The sequence below is a fragment of the Corvus kubaryi genome, unplaced genomic scaffold (genome assembly GCF_017639235.1).
Source record: "Corvus kubaryi isolate FWS band 111438036 unplaced genomic scaffold, C.kubaryi_AGA036_p1.0 37256, whole genome shotgun sequence".
Taxonomy (NCBI): Eukaryota; Metazoa; Chordata; class Aves; order Passeriformes; family Corvidae; genus Corvus; species Corvus kubaryi.
The window spans coordinates 6,346,556-6,369,273 of NW_024581076.1; the positions used below are offsets into that span (position 1 = coordinate 6,346,556).

The 22,718-nt window shown below is 37.2% G+C and overlaps 1 protein-coding gene across 2 annotated transcripts in view; it reads right to left on the reverse strand.

The window, feature by feature from the left end:
* Positions 1 to 445: 445 nt before the first annotated feature.
* RDX (radixin) overlaps positions 446 to 22,718 on the reverse strand; it is a 45,651-nt gene continuing 23,378 nt past the window's right edge. Inside the window, exons 5-15 of one of the 2 annotated variants that reach the window (XM_042023865.1) lie at positions 21,599 to 21,873; positions 19,645 to 19,728; positions 19,046 to 19,192; positions 17,496 to 17,592; positions 16,693 to 16,856; positions 15,946 to 16,076; positions 13,681 to 13,841; positions 12,627 to 12,719; positions 11,543 to 11,785; positions 10,399 to 10,559; positions 446 to 1,149 (exon numbers count right to left, since the gene is read on the reverse strand). In XM_042023865.1, the coding sequence (XP_041879799.1) occupies positions 1,113 to 1,149; positions 10,399 to 10,559; positions 11,543 to 11,785; positions 12,627 to 12,719; positions 13,681 to 13,841; positions 15,946 to 16,076; positions 16,693 to 16,856; positions 17,496 to 17,592; positions 19,046 to 19,192; positions 19,645 to 19,728; positions 21,599 to 21,873 (1,593 nt within the window). In that variant the 3' untranslated portion in view covers positions 446 to 1,112. Of the gene's footprint in view, positions 1,150 to 8,139; positions 10,560 to 11,542; positions 11,786 to 12,626; positions 12,720 to 13,680; positions 13,842 to 15,945; positions 16,077 to 16,692; positions 16,857 to 17,495; positions 17,593 to 19,045; positions 19,193 to 19,644; positions 19,729 to 21,598; positions 21,874 to 22,718 lie in introns of those variants that run through there. The other variant, XM_042023866.1, reaches the window with a different exon arrangement.

Sequence of the window (22,718 nt, forward strand, 5' to 3'; positions counted from 1 at the left end):
TCGGGCAGTTATCACCTAATGATTTTGGGCACATGTTGGAGGCTTTGACAGCTGCTGCTTCAGATGCAAGTCCTCTGACAGATCTACTGGCACAGTTCCCAGTGCAGGAGGCCATTGTGCAAGAAGGCACTGCAAGGAACACAAAGTTCACTCTGAGGCATATACCAAGGCTGGGTATATTTCCAGGGGGTGCCAGCTGGATTTGAGGATAATTCGGGTGTCTATCTACTCAATTAACTTCCTTAACTACCAGCTGTCTTTTCCTTCAAGAGTAATCCATTCTTTGGAAATAAAGCCTCTCATTGGCTTACCTGGTCATAGCACAAGATGTTTACCTGGAAACTCTGCTTTGGATTGGTGCTACAAAGTGAATTAAAACTTCTCAGAGAAGTGAAGGAAAACCCACTAGCATCACTGATCATCAAATGAATAGTGATTCTTTGGATGAAGGTTCAAACCCATTTATTCAGGCTTTTGTGCAGGGTGCACAGTCCAGCGCAGTTACGTACACACAGAATGCACATCCTGACAGCGTACAAAAAAGGCAAGGAGCAACGGGAGCTTACACTGGGAATGTATGTACAGACATATTAAACAGGGATTTTTACATTAGAAAATTGTCTGACACTGTTCAGGTATCATCAAGGCTCTTAGAAACTGTGTAGAAAACCAATAAAACTTGGAAAGTATCTACTGTTATTTCACTTTACCCAGGCTGGATATGTCAGGCTTCCCAAACTACATCATTTGTGGACAAAGCCTACAGGATGCACTACAGGAAGCACTTTGGAGGGTCACATTACTGTAGCACATCCCATTACAAGTTAAAGATTAACACATTAGTATTATCCTGTTTTCCTGGAAAGAACAACAGCTTAAATACTTCAAATAGCTGATTTTCTCCTGGGAAAAGACGACAAAGGAAAGATTTTAGAGACCATGAGAGAATCAAACACTAACAAAATGTTGTAACAGCACTTCCTGGTCCTTCCAAAAACTCTTCACAGACCAGGCAGCGCCTAATTTAAAGCACTGTACACTGTCCAGATTTACAGAAGTGCAATAGCAGGCCTTGGCAGACCCCAGGTCTTCTGCTGATCTTTACCTTGCTCCTATCCTAAGGGTTGCAAGAGATCGTACTTTTGTAACCTGCACAGAAAGACACAGAGAGATCAAATAGATTTAGCAAAAGTATACTAAACAATAGATAGAAATATGCAGCAACATCATATGAGCCATATTCACTCCCTGTAACTATTCCATATTTAATTTCTGACTGAACTTTTTTTCTAAGATGTCAGCAGAACGAGGGAGCATCAGAAACACAGTGATTAAAGAAACACACTGTTCTTGTGGCCAAGGCACCCAGGGACACCCAAAACCCATCTTCACAGCTTGAAGAGCAGCTCAAACTCTTTAAGTACTCTTCTATGCCAAATTTTTGTACATAGCAGTTCAATTTTGGTATCAAATTTTAGCATTACGAAGAACCCAACTGAAAATCCACCCAGGGGTAGTTTTAAAGGACCAATCTGTTATTGCAGGTAACACAAACCACATGGGAGTGCAACAGAGGTAAGATTGTGTTAAAACTGCTCCCAAAGATGGCTGAAATAAAATGCCTTTTGCACAAATACACCAAATATAGGACATATTTGTAGAACATTCAATCACAGCCAATATGATTTCAGACATATTTTCCTTTTAGCACAACACATGTGCTGTTTGCTGTGTAAGCTTTGGCGTTCAGTTCATTTCACGTGTTCCCTTGCATGAGCCTTTTGGAGAAAAAGGTGAGGACAGCATAAAGAATCTCTCTCAAATTTACTTCTCTCCTTAAGTTTAATGTCCTCTGCTGGAAATCTTTACAATGAGTCAAAACTTACTTGAGTGAAGATACATTTCAAAAATGTTTATTTTCCATGTTGATTTTTTACAAAAAAATCATTGTTGAAGTGGCTTGAAAATTGCTTTCCTTTTGGAAAATGACTTCCTTAAATATACTGACTAGGCGAAGAATAACCAGTATTTTACATTCAACCTTCCTATGTGAGCCTTCCTTTGTTGTGAACATCTCATTCTGATTGTTTTAGAGAAAGAAACACTTCAGCTGTAAGTAGTAATATATCATAATACTCTTCAAAATTAATCAAGAAAAAGAGTAAACAACCAGATTCTCTTTGTAATTAGTAAGCATGGGGAATGAGCAGCTATTCAAAAGTAAGAAGCCTTCAATAGCATTTTTTTTTAACACTTACGAGTGCAGACACAGCACATAATGTGCAGGAACATCAGAATTTTGTACTGCAGCCTGTTTCCCACACAGATTTTCTGGCACAGAAATTCAGCCAGAACTTCCAGGGCTTGACCATAAGCAAATAAGGCATGTGGTTAAGACTGGTGTTTTAAAAGTCTGACAGCAATTCCTGGACATGGGTGGGGAGAAGAAACAGGTTTCTGTCAGTGAGTGAAACTGTAGGCTGGGAAGGCATCACTGAAACCAGTGAACTGTTTCCTGGTACTAAGAGAACCCCAGAAACAACTGGCTTTCACAGGTGGCTAAAATCAAACATGAAGATAAGTAGATTTGAGATCAAGAACAAAACTGAACCATATTCACTCTGCCTGCTGTGATTTTCTTAAAATCGTATTTTAAACACAGTTTTTATAAGCCTCATTTCTAAAACTATTCAAGATCAAAGTTCCTCTAAGTAGCAACTTGTATATTTCACTTTAATACAGACATTACAAGGCCTAATGCCACATGTTGTATTAGAAATCTCCAGTTTAACCAGCTATCTATATATTTTTAATATATATGTGCATACATATACATACATATAAATTACCAAGCTCAGTTAAACAAACAAACCATGATACCTTTCCCTCAGAAAATAGTTTCATCCATTAAGCTCCAGATTGCAAAGCTAATTTCAGTGTCATAGGCAAAACATAACTTTACAAAATCGCTGGGGAGGAAAAAAAAGCACTTTTACTCTTAAATTTGTGGAATAAGCCACAACAGCAGCAATTAAAGGAAATACGACTAAAAAAAAAATCATTCCATATTTTCTTCTCCAGCGCTCTCAAAATAACCCAGCAAATGCAAATACATAAAAGGCCTAGTGATTTTTACCAAAGTACTTTTCTATCATGAATTTAGTTTGAGAAGTCCACCTTGCCATACCTAGCTGTCTGCCTCCACTTTTCACCTTAAGTCTAAGCAGTCAGCTAAGTGCAACATATTTTTTAGCTAGGACTTAAGGCTTGAACTTATCCTCACAATGGTTTTAAACTAATAATTATGCAACATCTTCCTTCCTTGTCTTAATTTGCATTCTCATCTTGAAACAAATAATTGCATTAAAGCTCTCAATGACGTAAACTAAAATCTGTTCTTCAGATGAAATAAAAGGCAGGACACATTAGCGAGAAGAGAAAAAAAAGAAAACAACAGAACAAAGACAAGCCCAAACCAAGCAGTAAAGCAGCAGCAAAGAGAAGTGAGATGTAAGAACCAGTTCAAAGAAGACTGGGAGAAGCACATATGAAAGGGCCATCCCAAAGCATAGAGAAGCCACTGCTGGAAAGCCAGCAGAATTCCAGAATTTATTTTCATGGCCCTCTATTAAAACAAACAGAGACAGGTATTTTTTCCCCCACACCTGCCACTGTTTTTTACAGGCAGGGCAGGCTGAAGAGCCATGGGACACCTGACTCCTGCTCTCAGGTATCTGTGCTTATGCTATAGAGCAGTTCAGCTTTTACAGGAGTGACCTGCAGAGAAAGTTCAAGCCAGACAGAAATATAGCAATAAATAAGACTTACTTAAGACTCCACAGGAAAAGCCAATTATTTCAGGGCTGCTTTTTCTTCCTTTTTATTTTTACATCCAGGACACCTGTTGTGCATAAAAGCAAAGCTGCAGCACCATGTGGTTGTGCCTGACAACTCTGCTGTTTGAGCAGGAACAACCATCCTGCTCCAGTGCTTTCTCCTGCCTAGTCCAGCCAGCCAGATGAGCTACACAATGAAAGCACAGAATTTCTCTCTCCCACATACTCCCTTGTGTGTGTGAGCAGGGCTAGGTTCAAAGCTGAACCTCACGGATATGAACACTGTGGTTCGGATTCTGCATTAACGTATTTGTTTTCTGACATTTCTCCAGAAAGCTACCAGCAACTATTAACTGTCAATACAATCACTTACGCTATAAGGTGGCGTATGCCATGGCTGGCTGGTAAGCGAACATGCACCCAAAATTAATCCGAAGACTATTTTGAGAAGCAGCAGTAATAGTTCTAAATTTGAAGATGATGAGTTCACTGGCTTCGCTGAAAACAACACTAAGATCCCAAATGCAAAAGAAGAAAGAGCTGTGTTTCCAAATGGTATGGAAAGGTAAACTGGCACTGAGCAGTGAGACAGATGCCCAAAACACTGTTCACAAGAGAAGAGATCCAAGAATTCAAAAGGTGAATCAAACTGAAGAAACACTATCAAGGAAAGGAAACAAACAGTGGAGTGCTGATTAATGGTGGGAAGATTTGTTCTAATTTTTAGAATTTTTTCTGATGTGTGGACAAGTTTGCCCAAGTCTCAAACACTGAATCTGCTCACTCAGATGTAAATTAATTTGTTCCCAACAATAAAGGAAAGCAGCATGATCGGTTCATCTGTCTATTCTGGATATTATTTCTCAACTTTGCTGAAGACTGAAATGCACGTAGCAGAAAAGTTTTGAGCCTCAGTCCCAATGCAAATGAAGCTCTTTCTGGCAACACAACTGCAATTACCATATTCATAGAGATTATTAATTAATCAGAAGTGCTATTTGAATAAAAGTGTGGCTCATTGATATATTTTAAGAACGCATTTGACACTGTAGTCAACCATTCACTGTAAGCTCAGTTTAGTAGAATGTTATTGAAGCCATAGATTAAGTTAAATACTGTATCAAGTTCAAAGAAGAGATCAAGGGTGAGTAAGAGGTGTGAAAGCTGAGGCTGTAGGGAGCTGTGGATATAAGATCCCGCAGAGCTGTGTAGGCAGCCACAGGGCCGTGGAGCGATTACTGTTTCACAGGGGCACACATGGGTTTCATGTTGCTGGAACAAGCAAGTGGAGCAGCAGAACCCTGAATGTACACGGCTCTTGGCACTGCAGAAATGTGCTAGGGCAAAATTACCACGCTGCAGAGGAAGTTTATAACACAGAGGCCAGGCTGGGAGCACGTGGCCTTAAGAACTGCAAGACCTTTTAGTGCTGGGCAGCAGGCTTTCTAAAAGCCTTCAGATAATGGCAGTTCCTCCTCTGTAAATAAGGTAGCTTAAAAGCAAACAAAGAAACAAAAAAACCCAAAAACAAAAAAGCAGAAAAAGCAATGCAATTGTCCTACCTCTGAGCTTGATCTGTTTTCACCTGATCCACTTATCCAGAGCACAGGAAACATTAACTCTTATGCACACGTGCATTAGGAATATTTGCACCAACCAGGCCGCGTCCTTTGATGTGCATTTCCATCTCCCCTCGTTTCTTCTGCTGCCTAAAGCCTACTGCTGTGAACAGAAACACTCTTGACATATTATTTACAAAAGCCAATATAAACACCTCATGGAATACCAGCAATTCAAAATGCTCCATTTCCTCCTGCTAACTTTGTCTTTCCCTGAACTATGAGCTATGTGGGCATAATCTGTCTCTTCCTGAGGCACTGCTGCAAGTATTGTGGTCCCTTCTGAAGAAATTTGATAGTTTGGTGAGAAAGCCTTTTGGGCTTGGTGAGCCCACTTCATTCACATTGAACAAAACATACATTTGATACGGAAGCAATCTCTTGTGTGGAATGAAGGAAAAAAAAAGCAACGCAAAGCAAAGCAAAGCTTCTCTAACTGCACTGCAAAGCATCAGTTTATTAACTCAGACAGTAAAGCGAACACAAGCGACAAACTCCATCAATCCAAACAAACTCAGGTAACTGGCTTTGGCCTATGGATCTAGGCTCAGCTCGGTGAAATGGAAAGTGCAACTTGCTCCAGAAAATTGGCTGCTAAATTTGCTAAACAGATTATTGGTCACGCAGCTCCCACATGACTACACTGAAAAGGAGTCCTCCATGCAAGTAAATAAAGGAGCCAATAGGGGATTCTAGCGGACATCTGCATTTGGGGTTGTCTCCCCTCTTACAGCCCTCTACCATTACATCAGCCCTTCAGCCCTAAGTTGTCCCTTGCTGCTGACCCTTGAACTGGGTCCCCCAACTGGGAAAAGGAACAGTCAGGCAGAACTCCCCTGCCTGCAGACCAGCTGTGTGGGGAGGAAAGGCACTGCACTGTGCTGCTTGGAAATGGAGCAGCGGGACACAGCACATGGCAGGTGCCCACAGCCACCAGCCAGAACCATCTCCCTCAGCCACCCAGCCAGCCGAGCAGCCAGCACAGCATTCCCGCTGGGAGGCAGGTACTCTCCACCTACAAGCACAAACAGCAGAATGTGCTCCACGGGGGTCAAAGAAATCACCACAGTTTGTATGCTGAGACATTGACACTTCTTATATTCTCCAGGAAAATCTTATCACCCAGCCAAGATAAATCAAATTATGTGTATGAGACAACTTCTATTAAAAATTGAACTTTTCTCTTTTGTAAGAAAGTTTTCAATTTTATGTTGCTATTTTTACTCAAAGTACATTTACAAACACCAGGATCAACTACCTCAGCCCACTTGGATACATCATCTTTTTTAAAAATCCCTGACTCCTGAAATTACCCTGAAGTCTTGGGCAGAACAACTTTTTAGATATCCATATGTAAACAGACATGGAAAACGCTTGCATAAAAGTTCCTCTTCAAAAACAAAAGGTTTTAACTAATTATTTTAATCTCTGTATTTTCTTTTAAAATTTAGAAAAAGTATTTGTGGTACCTTTTCTTCAGAAGTTTGAAATACTTCATTTAGAACAAACCTCCTTTTTCCTCAGAGGTGCTCAAAGCAGGTAAGTTGAAAAACCCTAGAGAACATGTTTTAAGAAAAAAGCAAAACCACAATAATGCTTTCCGAAGTGGTACAAGTGGTGGAAAATGTAGGTTTTGATGTGCAGAAGGGACTGCTTCAAGAAGATAAAATATCTTCTTGCACAACGAGACATTCTGTTTGATTGTAATAGTCTGGCCTGTAAATAGTGGCACTATTTTTCATCCTTTTCTCTCCACCTCAAGAGCGTATTTTAGAAAAAAATAAATCTTTCAAAGCACTTACCTCCCCTTTCATGCACAATATTGTGAAGCTACATACCTATGCTATGCAGAAGCTCTCTAACAAGTGAGAAACCTCAGATCTAAGGCTTCAGCAGGAGGGACTACAACAAAAAGGAACTATAAAACTAGAAATATGCACGTTTACAAGTACCAAGTTTTAATTCCTCATGGCAATTCTTCCCTACGGAGCAACAGAAAAGGTCGTGTGCTTGTACTGAGTGCAAGGCCAAACAACTACAAGAGAGAATGGAATGCCACCTGAGAGGAGGTCTAATTTATGTGAGAATATTTTAGCAGATTATTTGTACACCTATTTACACGGGACTGTTCCTGTCTTTTTCAAGTGTACTAGAGATGAAAAAGCCCAATAACTTGCTGTTGTTTAAAACACATGGCCATGCATGTATTTGACAGCACTGTCCACTATAAGGTGCAGTATCAAAAAAAAAAAAAAAAAAAAAAAAATCACATCACGGTTTCTCAGTAATTAAGATACTAACCCATTAAACTAAATTTCACTTAACCTGGGGCTAAGCAATATGTAGGCAGTGATTGAAAGTTCTTACATTACCCACAGAGCTCTTATATGGCCAAATTATCCTCTGCTCTCAAAAGAGAAAATTTGCTGTGATGATTCACATCCTGTTTTGAATCGACAAACACCAGTGCATCCTCCTAACTGTATGTGGTAATTTCTTAAGCAAAATACCATTCTCTAGGGTAGAGAATAAATTTGATTTTTTTATTTAATTCTGAGCAGAGTATGAAACAAAAAGATGATCAAAATTTCTACACTGCTCTGGAAAGAGAGGCTATCGGAGTGTGCTGAGTAAAACTGTTAGAAAAAAAGGGCATTAAATAACAACAATGGACCTCAGAGAAATTAACTGTATCTCTTTATTGTTAACCAATGAATGTTATCCAAAATAGTAGATGTAATTGTAGCTTAATTGTACAACACAAAACATGATGCTAAAGGAAAAAGCATGTGGAAAACTACTTCACCAAGTAATCATTAAATGTATTCTTAGTATTTCTGCACCAGTAAGTGTTCCCAGCTGCTTGTGACAGCAGCTATTACCACTTTGTTCATTGTGAAAATCTGTATTACAAATGGTTGTCCCTGGTTGTTTAGATTAAAAAAAAAAAAAAAAAAAATCACACAGCTTTATAAATGGATCTAATCCATTTAGCCCTACTCTACGTGTTGTAGATTTATGAACAACAATCTTTACTGGTGTTTTTTCCCAACACTGAAACTGATGGATCAGTGTTAGTGCACACTTTTCAGGGAAAAATGAAAACTCACTGGAAGCACAGTATTTCACCTGCTATGGCAAACTGTTCAAATACTTCAGAAATTTGCTTAAGCTTCGGTGTATGAAGCCTGTGAAACAAAAACTGTTCTTAAAATGCACTGCAAGTTGAAACACCAACTTCCACCAAGCAGCATTTTGAAGCATGTGCACAGCATCTGCACACCAGTCTTCAAGGTCAAGCAGATATGTTTAGCCCCACAAACCAAAAATATATTAATGTATCTTTATTTAATTTTCATGATGTCACCCCACATAGCCAAACTTTTACTCCGCAAAATAAAAAAAACAAACTTAGTCGGACTGTTCATAAGAAATTTAAACCTATTGTGCATGAAAAAAATGTTTAATAAAATGGCAAATTTTAATAGATAAGTGTAAATTTATGAGTGCATAATATCAAACAGAAAAAAAGCTGAACCATCCTCAGAGAAACCTAGATTCTTCCACTGTTGACATTTACTAGGGTACTCTAACACAGGGAGTAACTGATGTCCACATTAACTATAAAGTTATTACTAAAGTTCAATATCTAAGGAAATTTCTCAAAAAAGCAGGTTTCCTTTTCAAGAGGGAAAGGACTTAATCATCTGACATCAGATATGACAATTACAATACTAGCTTCTCTGAAAACTGAAGCTACAAACACTTTTACTCCAATTCTGGGAAGTTTCATTTTGTATTTGAAACCCAAACTGACTGACATGCACATGCTACACCCCTCCCAGAATATAGTATACCAGTGACAGGTTACAGCTTTAAAACACACCAGATGCTTTTACAATTTAAACTCAACAGAAGGCAGTTAGACAGTATTTAGCACTATAAATCCATCATAAAGTAAAACAAAATCCTAGGAGTAAGGACTCCTAGCAATCTATGATATCACTGTGTAGTGACAGTCAATTTAAACAGTTTTTTTCATGGTGTTTGAAGGACCAGTCATCATGTACATAGTAGTGAGGTAGGATACTGTCCCCTCCCTGGGACTGATGTTTTCATATGCTCCCTTGCCAGAAAGGTCCAGGTCTCCCTACTGCAAATAAAATAATTACAAGCAAATAGCACATTAAGCTTTGTTTATTTTTTTCCCTCTTTGCTGCATTGGAACATTCTGCACATCTAAAAGAATCAGCTACGAAAAGCAATACTTGCTCAAGCCTATCAGCAGCCATGTGCTGCCCACAGGTAGTGTTCCATTAAAAAACATTTCCTGGAACTACCACCTGCCATCCAGACCTTTGTGAACAGGTAGGCAAAGAAAACCATCAATGATGACAGGACATGAAACACCAAAGAATTTCACTTGGGAGAAAAAAACCACAAACACAAAAACCCCCAAAACAAAACAAGAAAAAAACAACCAAAACTGAAAGTGAGCAATATCAAACTCTTAATGGAGTAGCTACATTGAAAACTAATTTCAAACTTCATACTGAAATAGTACCTATCCAGTTTAGGTACAGTCCATTCTTCTTTCTATTTCTTAATGTTTAAGCAATATATACACTTGTCAGTCATTATATACTTCACATCTGTTTCCAAAGGGAAAAAACCAACAAACAAACAAGGAAACTGAAAAGACAATGGGGAAAAACCTGCTATTAACCTCCGCACCCTCCCCCCACCCAAAACCTAGGGTTCACAGACTGCCTTACTGTTTTATAGCTTCCCCTAAAATTTGTCTTCTAGTCACTGTAGTCAACCTGGTATTAAGTGCTTTGGCAAAGTGGGGTGCAATCCATCAAATCTGCAAAGGCCTGCTTTTTTTCTCTGTTGGTGGTTCAGCTTTACGAGGAACACATATGCAAAATACCAGCTCTCACATTGCTTCAAATTCATCAATACGCTGCTTTGTATTGCCTTGTCGGATTTGCCGGAGAGTCTTGTACTTATCGCGGCCTGCTTTAACATTCTCAGCATGAAGGACATCATTTTGTGTTTTCTTGGTTTCATCTCTGGCTTGAGCCAACTCTGAACTTAAAGCCTGTTGAATAAAATATTCGAATTTAAGTGCTTTGACTAATCCTTTAATGACTCTGGAGTTTCTGATAACAACTATTCTGCAATCTGGATAAGTATTTCTTGAATGCCAACCTATGAAATGCTTGTTGTGCTGCTCAGTAACTCAAGTTGTGATGCCTATCAGAAGGAATGCAGAAGGAAAGATAAGGAGAGCATAGGATTCTTTCCTTAAATAAGTGTAAGCATGAAACTATATTAAAAAAAAAGTCTCATACACCATAAAATCCAAGAAGAAAGGGACCAGCAGGATAAAGCAGGAAAACCACCTTATTTTTCAATTTTTCTTTAGCTAAAAGACTTATCTCCCTGATCTGTTCAGTGACTCCAAGCAAGAATACTACACACACGCGCTACTAAAATAATGCTGCCAAACAGAGTAGCAGCTTTCCTTTTCTTCTGTTTTCTTCCCAAATAAACATTTCATAACAAGGAAAAGGGCTACCACTAATACAGATTATTATGCTTCGAGAGGTAAGATGCAGCCTGGGAGGAATTGCTCAGTTTCAGGCAAATACAAGTAATCCAAAATGGGCATAATTGAGTTTTTGCATTTATAACACCTGGGAGTGACTGCAAACAAACACCAATACTACTAAGAAAGCATCTGTTCATACCATTTAATGAGTTTTAGTATTGAAAAAGGAAAGCATTATGTTTTAACACGCAGAGTTCTGGAAGTTATATAATTAGTAGAAATGTTTACTGGCCAATGCAGCAGCATACTTACACCTTTAAGCTATAAAACACAACCTTACATCCAATCTTTCTACGTATTTCACTTCTAGAACACTATGAATGATATTGGTTGGTAAATCAGTAATAAATGTAATAAATGATAAAAAGGCTGTTTCCTTGGCAGACCATAACGTCAGTGAAATTTTTAACAAAAGAAGAATGAAAACCCAAAGCCTGAATTGTGTTGATACAACTACGAATCTTCATTACCTGGAGTTGTTTCTTAACACGTTCATTTTTCTGTGTTTCTGTTACCCGTTCTTCCTCACTCCTGTGATTCATGACACCATCAGAAGACAGTTCTGCACTGGCTTCAGCATTGTTCTCATCATGTTCATCGTGTTCATTCTCTGTTGGAGGAATAACTGGTGGGGGTGGAGGTGGAGGAGGAGCAGACATCACAGATTTCAGTTCTTCTTTGGTCTTTTCCAAGTCCTCTTGGGCTGCAAAAGCCTAAATACAGTAAACAGTACTTAGCATCTTTTAAAATGATTTATCAAGAGTCAAAAAAAAAAATATTTGAGATGTTCTCAGAGACATGAAACTATCCTTTATAACTGACGTGACTAGCTTACACACTGAAAATTGTCAAATAGAGACACACAGTAAAAACCAGATATGGCTCAAAATAAGCTGTACCAGCTATTTCCAGCAGTAGACAAGAGAAAAGTGGAAGAATAGGGCAATCATACTGACTGTTTTCCAACTCTCCTAGCCTCCTGAAATGTAAGGCTCAGGGACTTCCTAGATCAAAGGTGATGCCTTCAAATTTCATACTTAAACAGAACTTATGACAATTTGTTCAAACCCTTTTGGAACCCACACACAGAGTAATTATTCCCATTCTATAGCTAATTATAGATTTTATGAAGAAATTTGCTTTAAATTTTTGTCCATTTGCATTTCATATGCCTTTGTTAACTGTTTTGGTTCATCTTTCCACCAAAACTCATGATTTCATACACCTCCCTCCTGAGGTGTTTTCTTCTCTAACATAAAGCTCCAATCTATTTCATCATCATACAGAAAGAAGCCATTTCTAATCTTTGACCATATTGTCATGATGAGAACTTTGCCCCCCCCCCCCCCTTCATGACTATGTAATACCAAGAAATGAGTTAAACAGAAGCATAGGCTGGCTTCAGTAGACTGCAGGACAAAAACCTTTAAGAAAGACTTTCTGAGCCTAAGGGGAAAGGGAGAGATTTGACCCCATGGACTTCCAGTAAGATTTCCGCACTCATTTCCCTTAGTTTCTTTGAAGTTCTGACTTCACACAGCATGGGCTCATTACTTTGTGCTGCCATTCTGAAGCTTCCTCTTCTTTCTTTTTCTTGGCCTCCTCTAGAAGTGCAATCTTGGCTGTGAATTCAGCAATTTCTGCTGCCTGAAACAAACAAAAGAACAAAGTAGAAGTTTTAATTTGGTATCATTCTGGCTTTGCAGTGGAAGAAAGCAGAGCCTTTGCTATGATCCAGCTTGAAAAGAGTTAGTTACCATCCGTCACTTCTCTGTGAAAAATAGAAATTTTAAGCATACATGGCAGAGGGAATCAGAGTACTCTCGCCTAATGGAAATAATATTTAAAAAATATTTATCTTCTGCACTTCCAAAGCTTGCTGAGAAACAGCAAGATGATGTTACCAACTAGCATTTCATGCTGTTTCAGTCTAATACAACTTTAATAGTCCCACCATTAAGATTATGATTCTGGATCATAATCTCAGTACTATTAAGCTAAATCTTGCCATTGGATTTGTGTGCTAAGTTTATAGATGATCAAAAGCTAATTTATAGTTGAGAAATCATTTCTTCTACTATTTTCATGCCTTCCTTGATTATTATGCACAAATCTTGAATTAGAAGTAGTCTAGCACAGTATGTGAGAAGACACCGCAAATACTGGAAACAGGAGGGGAACAGCAACAAAAAAAACCCCCAACCCCAACAAACCAGTGTCACCAACTCCCCACCACCACCACGCAGCTTCAGAACAGACCTGCCTTAGAGAACAGGTTTCCCAGGGGACTGCAGAAGGAAGCTACTGTTGTTCTCAGCTGGATAAGCCTGATACTATTAGAAAGAGAATGTAGTGAGTGTTGTCAGTCTGAAAGGTGGTGGTCTTCTTTTAATTTCCTACAGATCCCGAGTTTTATTTTTGTCTTGCAAAGTAGTGGAAAGTCTAATGCAGTTTTCTAAAACAGTTCCCAAAACAATCTGTTACAGTATCTCACGTACTTTTGTGTTTCAGTGTACTTCTTCATTTGACATAAACAAGAGAAAATAAATTTTCAACTGTCTTTTTCAATTTTAATCCTATTTTGAAGAAAAGAAATGAAGTTTCTTACTAGCTGCTCCTGGTTCTTCATTTGATCAGCTGCCTGCTTGGCTAGAGCAGCTTTGGCTACTTCAGCTGCTCGACGCTCTTTTTCTAGGCGTTCTGCTTCCTCTTTTGCACGCTTCCGTTCTTGATCCAGTTCTAAAGCTCTTCGAGTCTGTTCCTCTAGCTCTGCCAAGAGGAAAGTGTACAGACAAGGTATCGCTACCTAGCTCTTCCTCATATGTATCACAGATACCAGCATATGCTCAAAATAAAGTAAATTAGAACACTAACCGAGATTTCCAAGACCGCCTCAAGCTAAGACAAACTGTAGAGCATGTTACCCAGAGCTCTGTTCCATGTCTGATTTCCCCCCCACTTTAAGACATTCTTTGGATATACTTCATCTCACCTGACAGTTCTGACAGCCCAGTGTTTCAGAAAACTGTCACCTCACTGAAAAACTAAACATCAAAATACATGTACATATACATGAACATGCTTCTACTATGAGGGTATTTTATGTACATTAAATTACTCTCTTGCAGAAAGAAAAAAAAAAATTGTCTTCTTTATTAAAATGCCTGGCAGATTCTTTAATCACAGCCGAAAATTTAGGCACATGCCTCCAGCAAAATTACTTAAGACCAACCGGAAGGGTCAGAAAAATTCTTTGTACATCAGAGGAGGAAAATTTTAAATCAAGGGAGAGATAAAAGCTGTCTAGCTGCCTGCATAGCAAAATATTGGAATCTAAAGGGCAGAACAACCCTTAGTGAAATAGGAAGTAGTAATAATCAATCAGTACTGCAAGGTAAGGTTTACACAGACAAAATATACTCCTCCCCTGATGTGAAAAATTAAGTGACTATGAAAAAAGTCTCTCTAAAGCTCTTTGCCAGTTCTAACAATAAAATTTCCTCTATGTACTTGGCTAGGCACAGCTGTCATAGACTCCTTCACAAGAATACCTAAAGAATTACTCATTTTTTCCAACAATCCATTTGCCTTCCCCATAAGCTTTAATACTATAAAAGCACCTCCCCAGGTATGCTGACACATGCTTCATCTTTGCACTTCTAGTTTTAAGCAGTACTGTAACCATTACTCTTCATTTGGTTTCCCAGGCCTACTACTACTTCAGGTATAAAATTAAATGAACAGCATCACAAGTATGTGGGGTTCTACAAATGCAGTACCTAAAGTTAAATAAAACACAAAATTATTTATAAACACTACTGAAACAAACCTTTCCATGAAAATGCAGAGCACGAAACTACAACAGACACCCTTTACATAAAGACTTTTCCATGTGTGAATGAATAGAAGGCTAAAAAGACCAGCAACACATGAACATTATGTACTGCATCAGAAATTAGGCTATACTGGTCACAAAGTTGAGAACATGTGTATTGTCAAACCTCCAGAATCACCCTGACACTGTGTTGTCCCGGGCCAAACAGCTCTTGCTAAACAGTTTCATGGCACAGTTAGTGTGTTACCTGTCTGGATGTGTCCAACCTGTTCTGCATTGAAAGACTGAAAAATGCAGGGATAGAGCTGGAGAGCAGTGCCAGGCATATGTAATTTATTTGCATAGTGTTAATCAGTGATTCTCTCTATGATGCTTGATGCCAAGAGTTAGGAAAAGAAAGGAGCAACAAAACTTTTATGAATGTGAACCAAACCTGAAGTAGGAAAAAAAAAAAAAAAAAAAAAAAACATGGAGGAAGGACTGGGAAGTCATGGAGGCAGGGACTCTACAGAGTGATTAAACACAAAGAATTGTTATTGGTGAAACTACATGTTTTGTCACTAATGTATGACAAGACTTCAATTTTCAACTTCTCAAATCTTTCAAAGGAATAGGAAAGGAGGAAGGAACACAGAATTTCCAAATTAAAAGCTGAATTCAACAAAATCCTAGAGAAAGTACTTTGAGTCTTCCCCTCTAATTTCCCTGCTCCCTCCAACTCCAAGTGTTCAGCACTTTAAGCATTTCATAATTTTGAGTTGAACTGTGTATGCATTTTCTTTTTACTAAATCAAAACTTTTGCTATATTAGAAATTGGTTTTATATTAAAAAGATACAGACAAACACATGCACACCATCGTTTAAGCACTGAAAGAGTATCTCTTATATCAAATAAAACACCACTAAATTCTTGCCGCTATTAGTAAAATAATATCCCCACACAGTAACGAAACACATCAACATACAGAGAACTGCGGAACTGAACTACCCAACTAAACTAAACACTGTCACCAGATTTAAGAAATCTATGACCTCACCTTTCTGAGCTTTCATTGTCTGCTCCTCAATTTGTCTTAAGCGTTCCATTAATTCCTCCTTTTCACGCTCTATTCTTTCCTTTTCCTTTTCTGCTATCTCCCTTTTCTTCTTTTCATTTTCTAGTTGTGCCCTGAAAAAAAATAGTAAAAAGGTTTTTTTACCCTCCAACATATTAAATGCTACTCTTTGGATGCTGGTAGCCAATTTTTCAGTTTACTCAGCCATCAGGGAAGCACAGTTTTAAATGCTTCTAATTCAGTTTCTGCTTCAAAATACGGTAGAGAAAAACAATTTATTAACAGAACTGATAATCAACCTTGGTTATGGTTCACCAGGTAAATCTGCCACTATATCTGCATTTTAGACATGATGTTTCATCTGGGCTAGAAATGGCAACAGTATTTTTTAAATACGCAAAAAGGGAAGCCAAGACATTCTTCAATGAACTTGCTTTAAGGGTTCACCCATAGAGTATAAAATTCCCTAAGAATCAAGCAACAGAGAGGTAAGATTTTCACAAAACACAGGATGGGGAACAACAGTACAGCTACTATTACTGTGCTGAAAGCTCAAAAAAGATACGTTTTTCTATTAACACAGGTGAGCCCTGCCAATTCACAATCCTGCTTAAACGGTGCAGAAAGAAAAGCAGCTCTCTTTTTTCTAGAGTTCTAAGATATATAGTATTCTACGACTTCTTAAAAAGGTAGCATTTTTTTTCTTTTTCATGTAAGTTTGTTAATTACCTTTCCAATTGTTTCTGATGTTTCTCTTCTCTAGCTTGGGCCTTCATCTGTTGCACTTCAATTGTATCAGGTTTCCTCCGCCTCATGTACAATTCATGATTTCCCATACACAGTGCCAAAATTCGCTTGTTAATTCTCAGACGGGGTGCATAAAAAACAAAATCCTAGGAAAACAATAATTCCAGTATACCCATTAACCTAAAAAAATACACTTATGACAAGATTCAAAGCATTACTGCATTCTTGCATTGGTTAAATGAAAGCTTACAAGTATTTTCACATTTTGACCAAGTGAACACCATAATCTGTAAATCTAGTTACTGTCAGAAACTTGTAAGATAAATTCAAAATTGCACCTGGAATAGTCCAGAAATTAGCTGGTTTACACAAAATTATTTATTTAAAATTCTAAAAAAGTAAGACTGTTCTCTATTCTGATGACACTTGACCTAGAAAGTCTCATGAAATGTGCTGTTGTAACCAAAAAAAAAAAAAAGAAAGAAAGAAAAAGAAAAACAGGAGGGAAGAGGCAGAGAATTTAGCATCTTACGCTGTCTTGTCAACACATCACAAAGTATTAGTTGACTTAAAAACCCCCAACAATTTAGAAGTACCAAACAGAATGAAAAGAGAGAAAATAAACATACCATATTTCAAAATGAACATTTTCTTTTGATTAGTGACTATTCTATCATTAAAAGTAATAAATGTCACCAATATTTACTCATGCCTTAATGCCACAAAGTCCCTGAAGGCTTAAATCTCTTCATATAGCAAGTGATACTGTTTTACACCCTACTTACAGGGGCCTTTTTGTCAATTGGCTTTATGACAAATTTTTTGTCATTAAAAGAGATGTTTCTTATTTCGCTCCAAGGAAAACCAATCTTGGGTGTCAGCCTTCAAAGAGAAAAAATTCTTGTTAGAAAGCAGCAAGGATGTGCACTTTATATATATACATATATTAATTCAATACGGCTTATGTCTGTACCATTTTCACTATTACACGTAGCTACATTTAGAATATTACATTTACAACATTATGTTTTAATGTAAACATTAACAACAGTTCAAGCATATTTTGGTAGATTTTTCTTTTTACTAGTATTCCATCAAATCAATTACATTTTAATAAATTACATGGCACTGTAACAAAAGGAATTTTGATTTTTGACTTATTCTACTACTATGACCTAGATGCTAAACATCACGATCATGTACTCATTCTTTATATGGTATTGGTAACTGCATTTTCACTTTAAAGAGTAACTATTGAAATTTGAGATACTGACAATTCAAATACTGAAATTAAAGTAACTTTCAGGCATGTTGTACTTTTGTTTAGCTCAGATTTGTGTTCTTACATTTTCAGAATTCAAGGTTAATTTGTTTCCCTCGCATCTTAAGCAAAATAAATTCAGAAACTCTTACGTTATGCATCAACTGTGTAACAGTAAATATTTTTCTCCGCCAGCACAGAAAGTTTTTTCAATTCATATTACCATAATTATAAATATCAGAAAATATTTAATATTTGATTGCTAACTATCAGGAGATAGGAAATACCAAAAATTGCCTCATAGCTCAATCTGAGCTGAACATTTTGAATATTTCCTTCTTTCAGGAGTTATATTGCCATCTAATGGCAATTAAGGCTTACAGAATTTTGTTACAGAGTATATACAGCTAAAGTTGACTGCTCCCATCTGGAGTTTGACACATCATGTTCAACTTCGAATCACTGTGAATGGTCTGTTGACATCAGATACTACTAATGAGTGCTTGTAAAGAAAGAAAAAAGTCTGTTGTTCTATTTACAAATTCTTCATATTTCCGACATTTCAGCTTTTCCAAGTAGAACAGATTATTTGATCCTTTATCAGGACACAAGACTGATCTATTTTCTTTGGTGTCTAACAAGTTTCACTTTTAAATATCCAAGTTTTTCACGCTCCAACATCTATAATCCTTGTCACAGCTCTTACAAATGTTTCTCATTAAATATGTTGCTCAGCTTTAAAATGTCCTTTTCATCCTGACTGAAGGGAGTGTCTTGAGAGAAAGGTACAGGAAGAAACCATATAAAGACAGTCTAGCTGTAGTAATCCTTATGAAGCAATGTAAATTTAAACTTCCATAGAACTGCTCTTCCTTTCCCTTCTTTTGCATCCATAATCTTTAAAATTCAAACATTCTAGCAGTTCACATCTCTCTCTCTTTTTCTATCTCTCATACAGATTAGAAGGAGAATCTGTTTTGCTACATCTTACTGAACGCTCTGTAAGGTGGGGGGTGTACAGTCTCAGACAGCATCTCCTAGGACAGAACTGCAAAATGAGTATTACCCACTTACTTATCATCATGCTCATAAATATTCAGACCCAAAGCATCAACTCCTAGCCACAATTCAGTTCCTTTTTTATTCTTTATTTCAAAATAGTTGACTCCATACATTTCCAAGTCTTGTGCTATCTTAAGGTATTCCATCATAGAATCTTCCCTGATGAAGAAGAAAAATTGGTATAGTTTAGACAACAAATCATAAATACATTGTAAGAATAAGGGAACTATTGCAGAATGAACACTTGGGGTAAAATTTAGTTATGAATTAAATCTCTCTTTGAAATCAGTTTGACTCAGATACTTTTAAAGAGCTCTACACCCTAATATCCAAGCAGAGTCCAATCATTGCATTTTGTCTTTCTGCCCCATGAGCTAAGGAAATACTAAATGTATTTTACAGGCAGGCAACCGTGGACAAAGGCAGTTGAGAGCCTTACCAGAAATCATGCAGGTAAACCAGTAACCTAACTGGAAACTCAACTCTCATGGAAGTCTTTCATAACCACCTACCCCGGTCAGAATAAAAGAAAGCCACTTTCTAAACAAACACCTCCCAAAATACACCCTAATAATAAAGAAAGATGTCTTGAACATTTTTTACGTGATTACCTTAACATTCCCCTGTGCTCTTCATGCCAGTTCTGTATTCTTTCTTCCCACTGTTCTTTTGTCAGTTTGTGCTGTTCTAACACACTGTGAATAAAAATTGTTGCTATTAAATGACTCTGACAACAAATTTAACCCCTTTTGTTGCACAGCATATCCTATGCTTTAATTGAATAAACTTAAAGATGACTTCCTGTGCACTGCTCATACTTTCAGCACAGAAACAGAATCTTTGTTTTTCAACAAATTCACTTCCAAAATAGTGTGAAAGTCAATTCTTTTTTCCTGGTATTCTATATTCTTTGTAACATAAAAGTCACACCATTGCATACCTCAACTTTCAGCTAAGTCATAAAATGTAATGTTTGCAACAGCTGACAATGCACACCTATACAATCTACTGGCAACAATGCTTGCAAATTAATCTCTAGGTATGCAAAGATACACTCAAGCTTTCATTCTGTTGTCATTTGAAAGAAAAAGTAAGACATTACAACAGGTTAGCAGACAACCTTGTTGGGGGTTTTTCGTGAGTGGTTTTTTGTTTATTTTTCCTTTTAAAATAATATCAGTAGGGAAGCAGCTTCAGAAAGCTATCTGATGTTTAATCTACAAGAGGCTGCAATGATGGAATTACATTTTTGGCATACCAGAACGTTCAGTGTAGTACTGCAGTAAGAAATCAAATGCATATGGTAACTTTATTATGCTTTTATTCCATGCAGCCAGCACTTCAGGCATTCCTGAAGAAACTGTTTTAAAGGACAATTAAAACATCATCTTAGCATTTGTCTACTGAAAAGGAAGACCTTAAATATATGAGTTTTTGTTGTACCCAAGCATGTCAGTGTTTACAGACTGTCATCATAACTGAGCAAAAACCAAGATTTCTGAACATACTCAGTAATGGCAGTTTTACTGGTTCTACATCTCCCTGACTTTCTAAGAAAGGGTATTTTTCTAGGAAGCCTATACAAAAAGTATAAACTTCACTGTCACAAGCTGGAAGCAAAGAGCCAAACTCAAGCTTTTCACCAGGATTTTAAAAAATCGGAAATGTTTCTGGAAGTATTTCTTTCAATACTTCCTCACAGTCTTTGAAATGCCTGTTTGCTAGAAAATTCACAAGCTTAGTTACACTAAAAAGTGAGCTTGCACTTTTAGTTTTCAAACCAAAGAGACAAAGCATATGACTTAAAGAAACCTCAAAATACAGCATGGCTCTCACTTCTTTGACAGTGTCCTAGTGTTACATATTTAGTTAGTACCTGTTTCTCCACAATACAACACTATGTATTCATCTACACTAACAAAATTGTCTAACTTTGTACATTTGTGTTACAATGCTTCTCTTCATGCCAAATATATCAGGAGCATCGTTTCAGTTATGTAAAGGAACAGAACAATAATCTTGGTGCTTACTTTCCCTAACCAACTAGATGACTGACAGGTACAAAAGAGCTTCTTCTCAACAGCAATGGCAACAATTTAGTTTCTAAAGTTTCTGTTCAGGCTAGCACTCTCCTGCAATATATTTTATTTGCAGTACACTTTTACTTTCAGGAAATTATTATCATTTAAGTGTACCAACACATGGAAATAGAAGAAAAGGAGAGAGTATCAAACAGATTTCAGTTACTTCTATATTGGAGTATTTTGATTTTAATTTAGCAGAAGCCAAGCACCAGGAACATTACATTATTTTGGAGCACTTTGGAAATGCGTTCAACTAAATCTGTGCAGGTGTTTGTGGACAGGACAGGAGATATGTCTCAAGAAACCTGTGGCTTCTTTGTTATTTTAAGTCTAAATTAGGATCTCTAAATTTTACTACCAAAAAGAGAAACTCGAAGAAAGTCACTATTAAGTGCATGTTGTCGCTTAATGTTTTATTTCTAAAAAATGTGCTATAGTTAAGTTTATATGCAGCAGTTGGTGCAAAACCCGTCTCACTCACCGCTGGGGAAGAAGCCTGTCATTGGCTAGGTAGCCCAGCTTATGGATCTCCTTACTGTAATCTCCATACTTGGACTGGACAGCGTAAGAAGCCAGAAGAACTGCAGTTTCTGGTGGGCAATATATTTCATCATTTAAGATCGACTCTTTGACTTGCAGGAAGAAAAGTCTTTGAGTTATTTCCTGAATTAATTCTTCAGATACATCCTCTGGAAAAAATTTAGCCCTGAACTTAAACTGCAAAGGATTTTCTTTCCGTACATCCTGCTGTGTTACCTGAGGGAAAGGAATAAGGAGAAAAACAAGAGCACTAAATGGTAAATCAAATGTGATTAAGTAGTACTTAACTCTTTAGCTCCTCTACACTGAAACCCAGAGCTTCCTGACAAGCCCACTGTGGACCTCACTGAAAGGTTCACATGGCACAAACAAGTACATCAATTTGAATAAACCAGACAATTTTGAAATACTACTTAAAGGCTGATTAAGAGATTTTTTTTGTAGGCTTGTGTGAATTTGTATTTATCACAACAAAGATCTAGAAACTAAGAAGTTGTAACAGACACGAAAAAGGTCAAAACTATATCCCCCAAGGATGATTTGCAGGAAGTAATAAATTAGGGTCTAGCAATGGCTCTTTAGCAAGAACTACAGCACATTTCTTCAGTGTGAGTGTAAAATTGGATTCTTTTAAAAGTCTTTCAATTATTGAACTAAATACATGTGGTTTTTTCCTGTGCAAAAACCTTAATTCCTTTAATCACATTATTTTTCTAGAATGGATAAGCTTTAAAACTGTGATTTCTGCAAAGAGATCAGATGTGGTCTTAAGACTTACTCTACTTCAAATTTCAACAAAAACTCATTTTTATGTAGAATTCCATTTCATTTGTGCTCAGCTTGCTACACCAATTATGACCAAAGCAAAAACATTCAAAATTAAACTAATTTTAACATAAAGAAGTAATTGTTAAAATGGACATTCATAGTAAAATAATTCTCATACATCCCAATTCAAGCACTTTATTACACATTTAATTTCATGTGCACTACTAGTCCCACTAAAATCTCTTTGCTACGCATGAAATGATGTATCTGTTTGCTCAACTTGTAGGAAGTCT